The sequence below is a fragment of the Odocoileus virginianus genome, chromosome 1 (genome assembly GCF_023699985.2).
Source record: "Odocoileus virginianus isolate 20LAN1187 ecotype Illinois chromosome 1, Ovbor_1.2, whole genome shotgun sequence".
In the NCBI taxonomy this organism is placed as follows: domain Eukaryota; kingdom Metazoa; phylum Chordata; class Mammalia; order Artiodactyla; family Cervidae; genus Odocoileus; species Odocoileus virginianus.
Genome location: NC_069674.1, coordinates 88850440 through 88866210, shown reverse-complemented (window position 1 = coordinate 88866210; position 15771 = coordinate 88850440). Strand labels below are relative to the sequence as shown.

General features: G+C 36.5%; 1 protein-coding gene and 1 long non-coding RNA gene across 15 annotated transcripts in view; one reads left to right on the top strand and one right to left on the bottom strand.

Annotated features, from left to right (window-relative positions):
• AGMO (alkylglycerol monooxygenase) overlaps positions 1-15771 on the bottom strand; it is a 365218-nt gene that overhangs the window by 145672 nt on the left and 203775 nt on the right. For 10 of the 14 annotated variants that reach the window (XR_011488770.1, XM_070470703.1, XM_070470690.1 and 7 more), the window contains exon 12: positions 15357-15462. Coding sequence is in view for 13 of the 14 variants with exons in the window: in XM_070470703.1 (XP_070326804.1) it covers positions 15357-15462 (106 nt within the window). In the remaining variant the exon portion in view is untranslated. Of the gene's footprint in view, positions 1-2082; positions 2594-3084; positions 3195-13988; positions 14157-15356; positions 15463-15771 lie in introns of those variants that run through there. The other 4 variants (XM_070470728.1, XM_070470683.1, XM_070470718.1 and 1 more) reach the window with 3 other exon arrangements.
• Positions 9583-11999, top strand: LOC139036056 (uncharacterized). Its single transcript, XR_011488772.1, has 3 exons — positions 9583-9731; positions 10354-10503; positions 11869-11999. It is a non-coding gene; the product is annotated as an uncharacterized lncRNA (long non-coding RNA).

The window sequence follows — 15771 nt, the reverse complement described above, 5'->3', positions numbered from 1 at the left end:
ATATTGAGAAAGAATGAGGCATTGTTTTTGAAAGATGGTAATTAAGTTGTTCAGCCTTATTTCTCTTTGTTATTGTTGTTGTTGATATGCTAATTTACCCAGGAAACTATTAAGCAAAATATATGTATCTTTTTTACCTTCATTACATTGTGTCATACATGTGACATTAGGTATTCTATGTAACTGTTTTTCAGCCTACTGAAAAACTAAAGTTATTCTACAAATATAGTAAAATTGTATGATATTTTAGGTACACTTGATAATTCAGTCATTTATTCATTTAGTTCTACTAACTAATATATTTCAATCTAGAAACCAGACTGGTTGGGAGGCAGATGTCTGCACATGTGGAGAGAGTTCTCATAAAAATTCAAATTTATACTTATCTCTATTGCCTTTAAATACAAAGATACTATCAGAGAAATAGACATAAAATTCCTTCTCAATACCCCACCATCATTATATAAATAGAAATCACATTACATTAAGAGGAAATAACAGGTGCTTACAGTTCCATTTAACTATAGACTAGGTTGTTCTGGGAACTTAAATTCTGTATGTAATGGTGATTCTCAGAAAAATGAAATGGCAAACCCATACCACTATTCTTGCCTGGGAAATCCCATGAACAGAGGAGCCTGGAGGGCTACAGCCCATGGGGTCGCAAAGAGTCAGACACAACTTAGTAACTAAACTACCACCATCACCACCACCGTAGGGGAAAACAAAAGTTTGATAGCATTTCTTAAAGGCATGATTGAAAATTTTAGTGCCTGAAATTTTTTATGCTTTTTAGCCAGTGGGAGAAACAAAAGCAGGCTTCCAGGAAGCATGTCATGTACTCAAGGAAAGAAAAGGACTTGTGCCAGGTGACAATTTGGATACCTGTGTTACTATGCCTTTTTAGTTTGGCTTTAGAAAAATCATCTCATTTTCATGCTCATGTAGCTGATGTGTTTTAGTTGAACACATAAATAAAAAAAAAAGCTGATAGTATCTTATCAAATAAGAACTAAGAAAAACTTACCAAATAACTATATTTATAAAGGAAAAAGTTCTTATTGCAGTTTTTTTAATTAAATAACTTATATACACATATAGCTAGAGAGAAAAAGAGTAGGCAAATGTATTACACCAATTCACCTTATACTCAGAAGGTGGGTTCTGATTTCCATTAACCTTGACTATCTTTACTTGTCAAACAATTAATATGACAGAAGAAATAACATATGTTCTTTCACTATTACCTTCAGAAAGGAGATCCCCATCTCCAGAATTTAAAATCATTTGGCACAATCTATTAAAGGAATGAAAAGATATCCCCAATCAGAGCTCCATCTTGCTCATTGTGGATGAAACAAATATAAGATCCAAATTTAACTTCACTTTCAAAGGCATAGGAGTCAGTCTCCTAACGTGGCTTGCCTATTTTTAAAATTTTTATGATGGTAAATAAACCCTGGAAAATTCCTTCTTAGATTTTACCACCTGAAACTGCAGCTGTTGGCTGCCACTATCAAAGCCTCACAACTCCAAACTCACGTGCAAACCTCATCAAGGGCAGACATTTCTAATTGATTCCAGAAGTATTTCTTTTGCTGAGATCAGGGGGCAAAGGAAGAATAATGAGCAGCTTTTTAGAGGGAATTGGGGGTTAGGGTGTTGAGGGGAGGGGGGAGGGGAGTTTTTAAAATCTCAGTTTTGGCCAGAAATGCATAGCAATTTTACGGTCAATTGGCAAGAGCATCTGGAACCAGGCATTCTGGCCTCTTAGTTGATGGTAGTGAAACCAGCTCACAGGCAACAGCAAGCCCATAATGAGTCCCTGTCATGTACTAGTGGAAACCATGTTGACATTCTGCCAAATTTCCCTGCACCTTTTTCTTGGGGTCAGGATTCCCCTTAGAGCCCTCATCTAGTATATGAAATCCTGTTCACCTATGGATCTTATTTTAGCCATTCTTAAAGGCAACGCCAAAAGAAAGACTAAAAATTAGAACTTGTATGTGTTTAATTCCTTGCATGCAGACAAGGCTTTATACCACAAGGCTGTGTTTGCTTTCATTGGCGGGGGGGGCAGGGACGGTATATTTCAAACGCAGTGGGCAATCTTGTTAGTGCATGGAGGGTGTCGGATGCTCAGGTCATAAATCATAGCACAGCGCATGGCACACTCAGGCTAGAGAAGGCAGAATTCGAGGCTCTTTGTTATTTCAAATGTATGACAGGTGATTATAAAAAGGGACAGGATTTCTTTTTTCTTTTTCTTTTTTCTTAATGCCAAGTCAAAAACCAAGGTGATGTGGAAATAATTTCTTATGAGTAAATGATGTTTACCTTAAGCTGCTGCTCGTAATTCACTATGCTGACATTGGTAGGTTACGCCCACAAATAAGGCAGGTAAAAGGATAGCCATGAAAAATGTAGAGTTATGTGACTCACCAGGACAGAAGCTGGTTCCACTGAACCAGGGAGGGGCGATGCAGAGTGCTAGACTTCTAACATTCCTAAACTTGTGTTTTTATCTAAGCAATATAATTAAGAGAGATGATATCCATTTTAGAAGTCACTCAGAATTCCAAAGTTTGTGATACTGAAAAAAATTCAACATATTTGCTCTTGTGGTTAATCTATTTTGGGCACTCTTATTTTCAAACAAGAAAAGTTAAGCAGGCATAAAATGAAGACCAAGTAAACAAACAAAAACTATACAGAGAGTAATGCACTTTAAAATATATTTTCTAAAAAACTCAATATATTCTTAGATAAAATTCTCCTTAAAGAACGTATGCTCTGATGATTTGAGTATAAGTTAACAGAAATACATAAAATCATTAATAGTGTTCTTCATAATATACATAATATTAAAAGATGGGTAAAAAGTGCTTCATGGTGAAAATGTCCTTGAAGCTATAGTATTTGCAAAAGCAACCATACATGTTAGATGTCCAAGCTTATACTTTTTAAATAAAAGCCTAAGGGAAAACGGATGGGTGGGTAAAATATAATATATATTTATACCTCTTAATTTTTAACTATCTTTATAGAATAAGGTGATAGATAGAAAACTACTATAGATTAACATTTTCCCATATGTAAATTCAAAATTTATTTTGAAATCCCACACAAGGGTCAGTAAATTTCAGGAATTTTAATGTGCTCATCTACAATCCAGTGACAAATGTCTCTTCCTCCTATCATAAAACAAAAGAGCGGTAGCATATTTTAATATTATTTTGTTTACTAAGTATTTTGTAGAAAGAAAAAGAAATTATTTCTAGAAAAAAAAAGTCAGAACATCTTTTTTAAAAGGGGCCTCCTATAACACATCCTAATCAGTTTATTTTCACTTGCTACTTAGCCTGCTCTGCATTCAACGCATTAATTATTTTTTAAGTACTCTTATAGAACTGTAAATGAATGGACATTAGAGATACATAGGCACTGTGAACGAGGTTACACACATAAAGCTCTCTGCATAGGACCTGGAGCAGAATATTTGCTATTTGTGTGTGATAATATTCCCTGAAATATGCATATCTTTAGATGCTAAATATACAAGGAACATAAGGGAAAATGTAAGAATAAAAACATGTCAAAAGAAAGTGGCAGTAATACTTAATCTGAATTAGAGGTGAAGACAGAAGAATGGAAAGGTTTATTATCAGTTCAGTTCAGTCAGTCAGTTGTGTCCGACTCTTTGTGACCTCATGGACTGCAGCATGCCAGGCCTTCCTATCCATCACCAACTCCAGGGGTTTATTTAAACTCATGTCCATTGAGTTGGTGATGCCATCCAACCATCTCATCCTTTGTCGTCCCCTTCTCCTCCCACCTTCAATCCTTCCCAGCACCAGGATCTTTTCCAATGAGTCGGTTTCCAATGCATCAGGTGGCCAAAGGATTGGGGTTTCAGCTTCAGCATCAGTCCTTCCAATGAACACCCAGGACTGATCTCCTTTAGGATGGACTGGTTGGATCTCCTTGCAGTCCAAGGGACTCTCAAGAGTCTTCTGCAACACCACAATTCAAAAGCATCAATTTTTCAGTACTCAGCTTTCTTTATAGTCCAACTCTCTCATCCATACATGACTACTAGAAAAACCATAGGTTTGACTCAACAGACCTTTGTTGGCAAAGTAATGTCTCTAATTTTAATATGCTGTCTAGGTTGGTCATAGCTTTCCTTCCAAGGAGCAAGTGTCTTTTAATTTCATGGCTGCAGTCACCACCTGTAATGACTTTGGAACCACCCAATATAAAGTCTGTCACTGTTTCCATTGTTTCCCCATCTATTTGCCATGAAATGATGGGACTGGATGCCATGATCTTAGTTTTCTGAATGCTGAGTTTTAAGCCAACTTTTTGACTCTCCTCTTTCACTTTCATCAAGAGGCTCTTTAGTTCTTCACTTTCTGCCATAGGGTGGTGTCATCCAACTGCATGTCTGAGATTATTGCTATTTCTCCTGGCAATCTTGATTCCAGCCTGTGCTTCTTCTAGCCCAGCATTTCTCATGATGTACTCTGCATGTAAGTTAAATAAGCAGGGTGACAATATACAGCCTTGACGCACTCCTTTTCCTGTTTGGAACCACTCTGTTGTTTCATGTCCAGTTTTAACTGTCGCTTCCTGACCTGCATACAGGTTTCTCTAGAGGCAGGTCAGGTGGTCTGGTATTCCCATCTCTTTCAGAATTTTCCACAGTTTATTGTGATCCACACAGTCAAAGGCTTTGACATAGTCAATAAAGCAGAAATAGATGTTTTTCTGGAACTTTTTCTTTTTTGATGATCCAGCAGATGTTGGTAATTTGATCTCTGGTTCTTCTGCCTTTTCTAAAACCAGCTTGAACATCTGGAAGTTCATGGTTCACATATTGCAGAAGCCTGGCTTGGAGAATTTTGAACATTACTTTTCTAGTATGTGAGATGAGTGCAACTGTGCGATAGTTGGAACATTCTTTGGGATTGCCTTTCTTTGGGATGGAATGAAAACTGAACTTTTAAAGTCCTGTGGCCACTGCTGAGTTTTCCAAATTTGCTGACTAGGCAATAAACATTGATAAAGAAGTCATGCTTGTGGAATTAAAGTTCACATTATATGTTAGTTTTATATTTTTTTCATAATTATAGATAAGATTCACATAGACTTAGGCTAGTACTTACAGCAAGAACTGTAGCTGAATATATTTAGCACTATGTATGGGGGGAAAGTATCTATTTATCTGAATTAGTAATAATGAATGATTTGTAGTATACAATTATATGGGGAACCAATTCCATATTCCTGCCTGAGAAATCCCATGGATGGAGGGGCCTGGCAGACTACAGTCCATGGGGTCGCAAAGAGTCGGACACAACTTGAGCGGCTTCACTTTCACTTTCACTCTATGAAAATAAAATCCATCTGAGTTCAATACAGGGGCAGAGAGACAAACTACAAGCTAGGGAAAGCTTTTTAACAAATGTGATGAAGGAGTGGTATCCTACATAGAAGTTCTTAAAAGCAGAAGAACTAAATAACAACTGAATAGGGAAATGGGTAATGACATACAAGTGCATATCACTGGAAAAGAAAATATAAATAACCAATAAAGATGGAATAATGGCCATCCTCAGTAATAAGCAAAAGAATAGTAATTAGGAATATACTGAGAAATCATTTAATCTCCAAAATGAACAAAAGTTAAGATATCTGACAATTTTAATTTTGGAGAGGGAATATATACTCTCTCAGTGGTAAATTTTAAAATCACTTTAGAAAACAAATTTGCATTCTCTTAAGAATGAAATCAGGCTATATTTCCTATAATCCAGCAATTCCATATCCAGCTGTATAACCCTAGAGAAACTATATATATTTCATGTTCACTAGATGTGTGCATGGATTTTCACTGGAGCATTGTAAAAGCTGGAAGCAATCACTGGAGAATGGATACTGGATATAGTCATATAAAATGTATATAATCTACAACCACATGCAACTAAAAGGATACATTTTACAAAGAAGATATTCAGTAAATTAAAGGAACTTGCAGGAAACTATGTATAATATGGTATCATTGTACTATACTCAAAAAGTTTTTAAATAAATATTGTTTAGTGATAAATTCAAGAATATATGAAAAAATTGGAGTTTGTTTAGAAAAAATGCATGGCAATGCAAACACACAGTAGAGAAAAATGGCAGTATGTGTGGGAGTGTGAAATAGAGCAGGATCACCCAGGTAGCAGGTCGCAGTGTTAATGACACCTCACTGGTATTGTAACATTTAGTTTTAAGGTGGGTGGCTTTAATTTTATTGTTTTAAAAGCTACTTTATATGATTTAGTGTATAATAAATAGTATATAATGGAAAAAGTTATGAGCTGATATGAAGAAAGTATTATTTAAAACATAGAGCTATAATTCATACATGCAAACTCTGTATAGTTGGTAAAATATTTGAGGCTTGAATAATATTAAAATAGATTAGTCAAAATGGTATACTATGAATGTTCATAAGTCAGTGTGTGTGTGTATGCATGTGTGTTATTTTCCCCCTTAAATCCATAAGTAAGTTTATGGTAGACTAGCATGTATTTCATGATTAAAATTTGGGTGCAGTCTATTCTGTACATTCATTATGAGGCCAGGTGTATAGTTGAATAAAACCAACTAAGATGTCTTCATACAAACATGTCTATGTCCTGTGATATAGTAATCATCATTGAGAGATAAACCTATATAATATAAAATCCATGTGTGGTAGACTGGACAATGGCCATAAATCCATGCATACTCTTTTATAATTGACTATTCTTCTAATCAAGAGATGGAGTCTATTTTTCCACTCCTTGAACAGTGACTGGCCTGGTGATGTTCTTTGACCCATGGAATATGGCAGGAATGACACTTTATGAGTTTCAGATCCTGGGCTCCAAGAAGTGTGGCAGATTCCATTTCCTGGGCTCCAAGAAGTGTGGCAGATTCCATTGTCACGGTCCTGAAACTGCCACGTTAAAAACCTTGTCTGAGTGAGAGGTCTCATGGAGTGAAAATAAAGGTGTTCCCACTAACAGCCAAAATGGAGGCCGCTCATGTGACCCTGTGTATGCCCAGCACAGCTGACCCCTAAGCTGACTTAATCTGATATAAGTCTACATTAAAGCAGCAGTGGAAATACCACAGAGCTGTGAGAAATAATAAATCTTCACTATTTTAAGCCATTAAGTTTTGGGTTCTTTTTTATATATAGAAATAGATAACTTAAACACCAAAGAAGGTTGAATGCTACTTTAAAAAAAAGAAAGGAAGACTGATGAAATGTGATACTAAGAACTGCTAAGCCTCTCTTCACTTTCTGATGTATGTATTTTAATCAGCCATTTGGATAACAAGGGACTTCTGACTACCCATGACTTGTCATTTGAAGTCACTCAAAATTCAGAATTCTGCGTCAGGTGAAAATTCCAGCAACTTGCTCTCCTCCATTTTGGTGAGTAACGGCTATCAAGCAGGGAATGTCAGTGTCCACTCAGTAGTTACTGAATCAATAAATAGGTGTTAAAGAGTCTTGACCATATTCTATTGGCCAGAAGCATGCACAAGTCTCACCCACATCCTAGGGGAAGGGAGTATACAGGTTGACAGGTCATAAACAGCAGTGGGGAGAATCATGGGGCCACGCAAGGTTCTATGTGTCACAGAGAAGGTACAGACAATAACTCAGACAAACATATATATATTTGTATATGTGTGTGTGTGTTAATATTATACATATTTATATACTTAAATAGATATATTTCTACTACTTTCCTTCTTGCTTGCTGAATTTTATAAATGCATATATTTATAAAACATACATATATATATATATATGTTAGATAATGATAAATATTAAAGTGAAAAACAAATCAGGAGCAGAGGAGGCAAAATTAGAAAATAACAACAAAAATGGCGCCCAAGGAAGGCTGGTGGTGTTTCAGTTCAGAACTAATATGAGGGGAAAGGGGAGGTGGATTCCTGGGAAAGAACAGGTAAAGGCAAAATCAAGAGCAAAGTTTCAAGATGGGGTAGAGTGAGTACATTTCTAGAGCACTGCACATGCCTGGAATTCAGCGAGCAAGAAGGGAAGTAGTGGAAATATTTTTTGGGGCTCCAAAATCACTGCAGATGGTGACCACAGCCATAAAATTAAAAGACACTTGCTCCTTAAAAGAAAAGCTATGACCAACCTAGACAGCATATTAAAAAGCAGAGACATTACTTTACCAACAAAGATCCATCTAGTCAAAGCTATGGTTTTTCCAGTGGTCACGTATAGATATGAAAGTTGGATTATAAAGCAAGCTGAGCGCCGAAAAATTGATGTTTTTGAACTGTGTTTCTGGAGAAGATTCTCAAAAGTCTCTTGGACTGCAAGGAGATCCAACCAGTCCATCCTAAAGGAAATCAGTCCTGCATATTCATTGGAAGGACTGATGCTGAAGCTGAAACTCCAATCCTTTGGCCACCTGATGCGAACAACCGACTCATTGGAAAAGATCCTGATGCCGGGAAAGACTGAAGGCAGGAGGAGAAGGTTACAACGGAGGATGAGATGGTTGGATAGCATCACCTATGCAATGGACATGAGTTTGAGTAAGCTCCGGGAGTTGGTGATGGACAAGGAAGCCTGGCGTGCTGCATCCATGGGGTCGCAAAGAGGCGGACATAACTGAGCTACTGAACTTAACTGATCCTGGACGAGCCTGGCTGTAACAGGTGAAAGCCTTTAAAAGAAGGTCTGAGTCTTCCCTGAAGGGAGAGTTTCTCCTTGGAGTCTGATGAAGTAGGCTGTCATGTGGAGGTAAGCCCACCGGCCAGGACCAACAGCTGGCCTCAGGGACCTCAGGGCAGCCTCCGGTCAAAAGCCCCAGAAAGTGAGGCCCTAAGTCATATGAGTGCAAACCAGTGAATTCTGTCAACAATCTGAGAGAGCTGGAAGTGTATTTTTCCATAGTTAAACCTCAAGATGAAAACACAATCTAGCTGACACCTGCTATGCAGCCTTCTGAGACCCAAAGCAGAGAGATGAGTATGAAGTTTAAACAGAGCCTGACCTCCCAATCTATGGAAACTGTTAGTGAATGTGTTTAGTATTAAATGATTAAGCTTGTGGTAAGTTTTTCCAGAAATCTAAAATTAACACTACACTTATTAAAATCAAGCTCCATAAAGACAAGGCTTTTTCTCTGCTTTTGCCAGCCCAGGCAATCAGTGAGTATTGAATAAACGTTTCTTTTTGTCACTTAGAGCATTAGGCAAGCTGGTTCTGTCTTCTGCAAGGATTTATTTGTCTGGGCTTTTGTCACTAGGATCATCTCACCACTCAGACTGCACATGGTCACCCCCACGTCCAGACCTTCCGCTGTAATCTCCCTTCAGTCAAGTGCTTCCACCTTCCCCTCTGCTTGTTCAAATCCTACCCACCTCTTGTGTGCATCTTCAGCAGATACAAGTTTGTTTACCATTTAAAAATGATGGGGCTTCCCTGGCGGCTCAGACGGTAAAGAATCTGCTCCAGGTTCTATCCCTGGGTCATAAAGATCCTCTGGAGAAGAGAATGGCTACCCATTCCAGTATTCTTGCCTGGAGAATTCCATGAACAAGGCTACAGTCCATGGGGTTGCAAAGAGTCGGACATGACTGAGCCACTGACATTTCTAAAGTGATACGCTGCCATCTTAATGATTTCAACAAAAAAGGTAAATCAGATTTAGAAAATTTTTGAGGTCTAAATTTATACACACTGCATGTTCTTTTGGAATCAACTAATAAGCAGATATTCTCAGGTTCATGTTTTCATTGCTTTTAATGACCTAGTCCTCAAAATATTATTTTAAATGTGTGTATGTAGTTTGTATGTGTAAATGATATAGATAAGTTGATACAATTATTACTTACATGCCAGATATTATGGTAGGTTTTACAGACTATCTTTTTACTCCTTTGAATATAAAAACCAACTTTCATATGTTTTTTATCCTCCTTTTTCATGGAGGGAAATAAGGTGTGGTTATTTTAGATAATCACTCAAGGTCATAAAACCAATTGGCAGAGCTGGAGATGGCACTTAGATTTCTGTGACTTCAAAGTCAATGTTTTTTTTTCCCAGTATTTTAACTATCTCCTCAATTAAATAAAAAGTTACATGAAACAAAATATATGTAGTATTAAAATATATGTAAACAAGTATTTCTCATTATCTTATATACCTATATACTTATCAAAATATCTACTCATCTTTCACCTTGCTATCTTCTCTTTAAGTGTCTATAAGGTTAAACACCTTTAAGCCTACTGATAAAATTTATCACAAATTCACAGGTGATTGTAGAACAAATTATACCTGAGTCAACAGAAAAGAAAAATGTGAGTGCTTATGTGAGTGAGAAATGAGTGAAGAAAAGAATGAAGGGATTGCTTTCCTGTCAAATTTCTTACCCACAAAACAGCAAGTTTTGAAGAAAAAATTAGGTGAGTCAGTCAAGATACCGATTGATCTATTAAAAAGAGAAATGGTCAAGGGTACCGACTCCTCATTGCACAAACTAGATAGACAACTGTGCACTGGTATAGCAGTAAATTTTTATAAATACCGAGAGAACCGCACCCCTACTTGATGTTCTCTGGATCCAAGCTAAAGAGGACAAAAACTTCCATAGGAAGTCACAGGATCAGATTCAAATTTTACTTTGTATTTCTGATTTGTAATTACCTAGGAGCTCTTTTGCAATCTAAGTGAAAAATAATTTAAGGTCAATTTTCCAGTCTGTGTATGCTTTAGTATAGGAGTTTTCAGCTGCAAGTGTGTACGGCAGTATGGCTGTTTAGTATAGAGCTGCTGTCATGCACACCTATGAAATTTGGCTTACATAATAAAGCAATATAACAACCTGCCACAAGTCGTTGAGACAAATACAGAAGTCACAGGGCTACTAACTGATGTTGCCAACATATACGACATTGATTTATCAAAGAAAGAGAGGATTAATTACTTCAGTGTCAGTTATTCTAGTGATAGATTTAAGGAAAATTGATGAGAACATTCTGTCCTTGTAGGATAATTACTCCTGTCACTCATTCCTAATTTATACTGAATGGAGACACTGAGGCCATTCATTAGGTTTTTGTACAGCTTGTAGGTGCAAAGAACTGGTTTAGTAAAACTCTGATAGATGGCAAAGATTTACATAAATTTGTAAGATATAAAAGTGTGAGGAAAACGCAAATTTGAAATTCACAGTTAAGAAATGAGAATGGCTAACTGCTTTTAATTTTTAATTTTTTGAACTTTAAAAAGGCTCCCCAGGTAAAAAATATTGATAATAAAATACTTGTCTAGTCTTTACCATCTAGTTATTGACCTCTAGTCAAAGAAGACTTATTCAGGTTTAATCTTGGAAATTCAGTGATTAAATGTATATTTTAATGATGATACCAGTAGTGCAAATACTTTTTATAACAATAATAATAGTAATATGAAAAATGGTAACTAAAATGTATCAAGTGCTTCCTATGTTCTTTGTGTCACTCAATTTTTCCACCAAGCCACATGGTGTAGATATCATTATTATACCACTTTAAGGACATGTTTTAGTGGCAAATCACAGACAATACCTGCTCTTGAAGAAGTGGCCAGGTGTGTGCCTTTCTGGAAATATTTTGCCATGGTGCTCCCTTCCTTGAATCATAAACCAAAGATAATTCAGAGGCAACTTTTTCACACTCTGAGTCTTTTCAAAACACTTTGCAGTTATATCAATAAGACCTTTTAGCTCTCTACAGTTTTCAAGGTACTTTTGCTACATTGCATCTGAAATTTCATCTAAACCCCTTCAGGTAGCTGAGTACTGCTATCAATACACAGAAGAAAGCATTGCTCAGTGATCAAGAGCTGTGGTGTCAGACTGCCTGCATTGTATCCTGACTTGTTTGCATACTATCTAGGTGAATTTAAACAGTGAGTCAACCTGTTACTCCATCTGCCATTATAAAAACAAATAGTAGTTACCACATCATGAGTTTGATATGAGGACTAAATGAAATAATGCAAATATGCCGTTTAGAACATAGTATAAGTTCCATGCACATTAGTTCTCACTAAACCTATCTTACAGGTAAATGATCTGAGGCACAAAATCCAATGTCCAACAAACTGAGTATCAAGCTAAGGATTCACAACCATAACTTTACAGTCAACATTGTTGTTCCTTCCCAACCCCTATGTCAGTTGTTCCCAAATTTGATTTTGGATCTTGTGACACGCCAAAAAGAATTATTTCAAGGGATGCTTAAGTTCATATAAAATAATAATAATAGCACCTAACATTAGCATGTTAAAAAGCAGAGATGTTACTTTGCCAGCAAAGGTCCATCTAGTCAAAGCTATGGTTTTTCCAGTAGCCATATATGGATGTGAGAGTTGGACTATAAAGAAAGCTGAGTGCTGAAGAATTGATGATTTTGAACTGTGGTGTTGGAGAAGACTCTTGAGAGTCCCTTGGACTGCAAGGAGATCCAACCAGTCCATCCTAAAGGAAATCAGTCCTGAATATTCATTGGAAGGACTGATGATAAAGCTGAAACTCCAATTCTGGCCACCTGATGCGAAGAACTGACTCATTGGAAAAGACCCTGATGCTGGGAAAGATTGAGGGCAGGAGGAGAAGGGGACTACAGAGGATGAGATGGTTGGATGGCATCACTGACACAATGGACATGAATTTGAGTAAGCTCCGGGAGTTGGTGACTGACAGGGAAGGCTGGCATGCTGCAGTCCATGGGATCACAGAGTCAGACACGATTGAGTGACTGAACTGAACTGAGCTGAACATTTTTTAAGCACGTACTATGTATTAAGCACTGTACTAAATCTCTTACATAGATTGTCACGTTTAATTCTCAAAACCCTATTTGATAGAGATTATCAGTTTCTCCCTTTACAGATGAGGAAGTTAAGGCTAAGAATCTTTAAGTGACCAAATAACTGCCCGAGGACACACAGCCAGTAAGTACCTGAGCCAGGAATGAAATTTAAACAATGTGTGTAAGTACCTGAGCCAGGAATGAAATTTAGACAATGTGGCTCAAGTCTTAACATTCACTTTCACCTACTGACTAACTTAAGTAAAGAGATAGCATTTCAACCCTAGATTCCATCCCACTCAAAAGTTGGATCCACTACACTGCCCTTCACCATCCCACCATCAAAAACCTGTGTCTTGTAATCATATATTTTCACATTACAACATGGATAACTCGAGAACCTACATTCTCTCATTGTTTTGGAGCATTTAAGATAAACTATCACAATATACCCAAGAGTAGGTTTATTAAGCGGAATTACTCTGTTTCCTCCCTACAATTAGAATTATCTTCCCTTCTAGAGAATGTGAAAATGCTATGATTTTAGATTGTAAGGTTTTTTGGCATTTATATTTCTAAATTTCATTAAACATGTACAGTTTATGCTTTTTCATTTCAATTTTGGGTTGTAACCTCAAGAAACAAAATATATGTAGATGTATAAACTTTATTTAATACCTACTTAAATACATAGACTAGATGATATCCAATATACCGATTCTAAGATTTAATGCCTCATCATTTTTAATTCAGATATTTTTAGAAACAGAACTATATTTACATGGTTCAGAAAGTTTAAGGTACCAAAAATATTAACTTAATGAATAATCTTTCCTCTAGTCCTTTCTTTGAGCCACACAGTTCACTTTCCCACAGGCAACCATGTATTAGAATCTTGATTATATTTCTGGAAATATTTACAAACATACAAAAATACTTATATGCATATTACTCCCCTTCCTCATTTTTATACAATGTGCTTTGTATGGTAGCACACTTCACATACTTCACACATACTCTCCTGTATCATGTTTTATTCTCTCCTTCTTTCTTCTCTCTCTCCCCATTTTATATATATATTTACACACACACACACCTGCTGTTATTGTTTAGTTGCTAAGTCCTGTCCAACTCTTTGTGACCCCATGGACTATAGCCTTCCAGGCTCCTTTGTCCTTGGGATTTCCCAGGCAAGAATACTGGAGTGGGTTGCCACTTTCTTGGATCTTCCTGACCCAGGGATCAAACCCACATCTCTTGCACTGCAGACAGATTTTTTACTGCTGAGCCACTAGGGAATGCCACACATATGATGGAGCAACCCCAAATATATATGTATTTTTAATAAATGCTTCATACTGGTATTAAAGACTTCCCTGTTTCCACTGCTAAATGCATATTCTTCTTCATTATGTTAACCATAATTTTTAAGCAGTTTCCTATTAATGGCTTAACAGGACATTAACGATTGTTAATGACTGTTTTCAGCATTCCATTACAAATGGTTAATATTCTATATACATTAATTCACACACGTATGAGTATATCATTTGTGTAGCATAAATTCCTAGGAGAGAAGTGTTGGAAGAAAGGGTAAGAGTATTTGCAATTTGACAGATATCTCTGATTTCTCTTCTGAACAGTGGGTCCCAACTTATAACTGTTACTCGGCTATGAAGGTGTCTACCTCAATTTTTCCATTAACATTGGAGAAAATGTTAGCATTTATGTTTCATGCTTAAATAAGGTTACACAACACACATTCCAGGGATGCTGGCAGGTTTCTTAGTACCAAAGTTAAATGATATGACCCTAAATTTAAAAGACTAAAACCTTGTCCATTAAAGCATTAGTGATAAAAATAACACTTTAAACAGACATCTAAGTCATAAATATGTATTCAAAGTTTCTATGTAGTTCTTAGAAGATAAGTTTTAATCCTAACAACACAAGGTCAAATTAAACATATTTTCAGTTGTAGAAAGATCTCAATGACATTAATGATTTTATTTCTAAAGAATTATTAACTTGCAGGTACTTGACAAAATGTCTCTTTTTTTTTGGACAAAATATCTTAATCACAATTTTCACTTAAGAGCCTAAAAAAGAAAAGTCTCAAATGGCACAATCTCTGCCAAGAACTTTTTTGTAAAAATCACTTTTACTACTTGTTGAGGAAAAATTATATAGCCTAATTTCTTTGTAAACTTCATGCGATACAATTTGTCCAACTGTTTTATGAAGGCTAATGATATCAATCCAAATTTAGAGAACAAAAATTGAGACTCGACAACATAAACTAGATCAAGGGAACACAACAAATAAGTACTGTACGTGAATGGGTAAAAATCTCCCACATGTACTGGTCACAGAATAAATAGACAAAAACATTGCTGAATGGATGAGCTAAATATGCAACCAATTTTTAATCCTGCTGTAGCTATCTAAAGCAAACATCTTACCTCAAGAGCAAATGACAAAGAAGAGAAGCAAGGCTTCAGGTGACCTGCTCTGCAAAGCCCTAGGAACACCAAGCAACGGAGAGTTTCCAGAACAGCTGCCTTCGGTCTGAAATAGAATGTCATTTACATGCATTACCTTTGAATGCTCTTTAGTATCTGCTATATAATAAAGTGGATTGGTTTATTAATGCATTTATTTTCATAATTAATTATGAATTATTAATGATCCACTGATTTTTTTTATTAGTTGGAGGCTAATTACTTTACAATATTGTAGTGGTTTTTGTCATGCATTGACATGAATCAGACATGGATTTACATGTATTCCCCATCCTGATCCCCCCTCCCACCTCCCTCTCCACCCGATCCCTCTGGGTCTTCCCAGTGCACCAGCCCCGAGCACTTGTCTCATGCA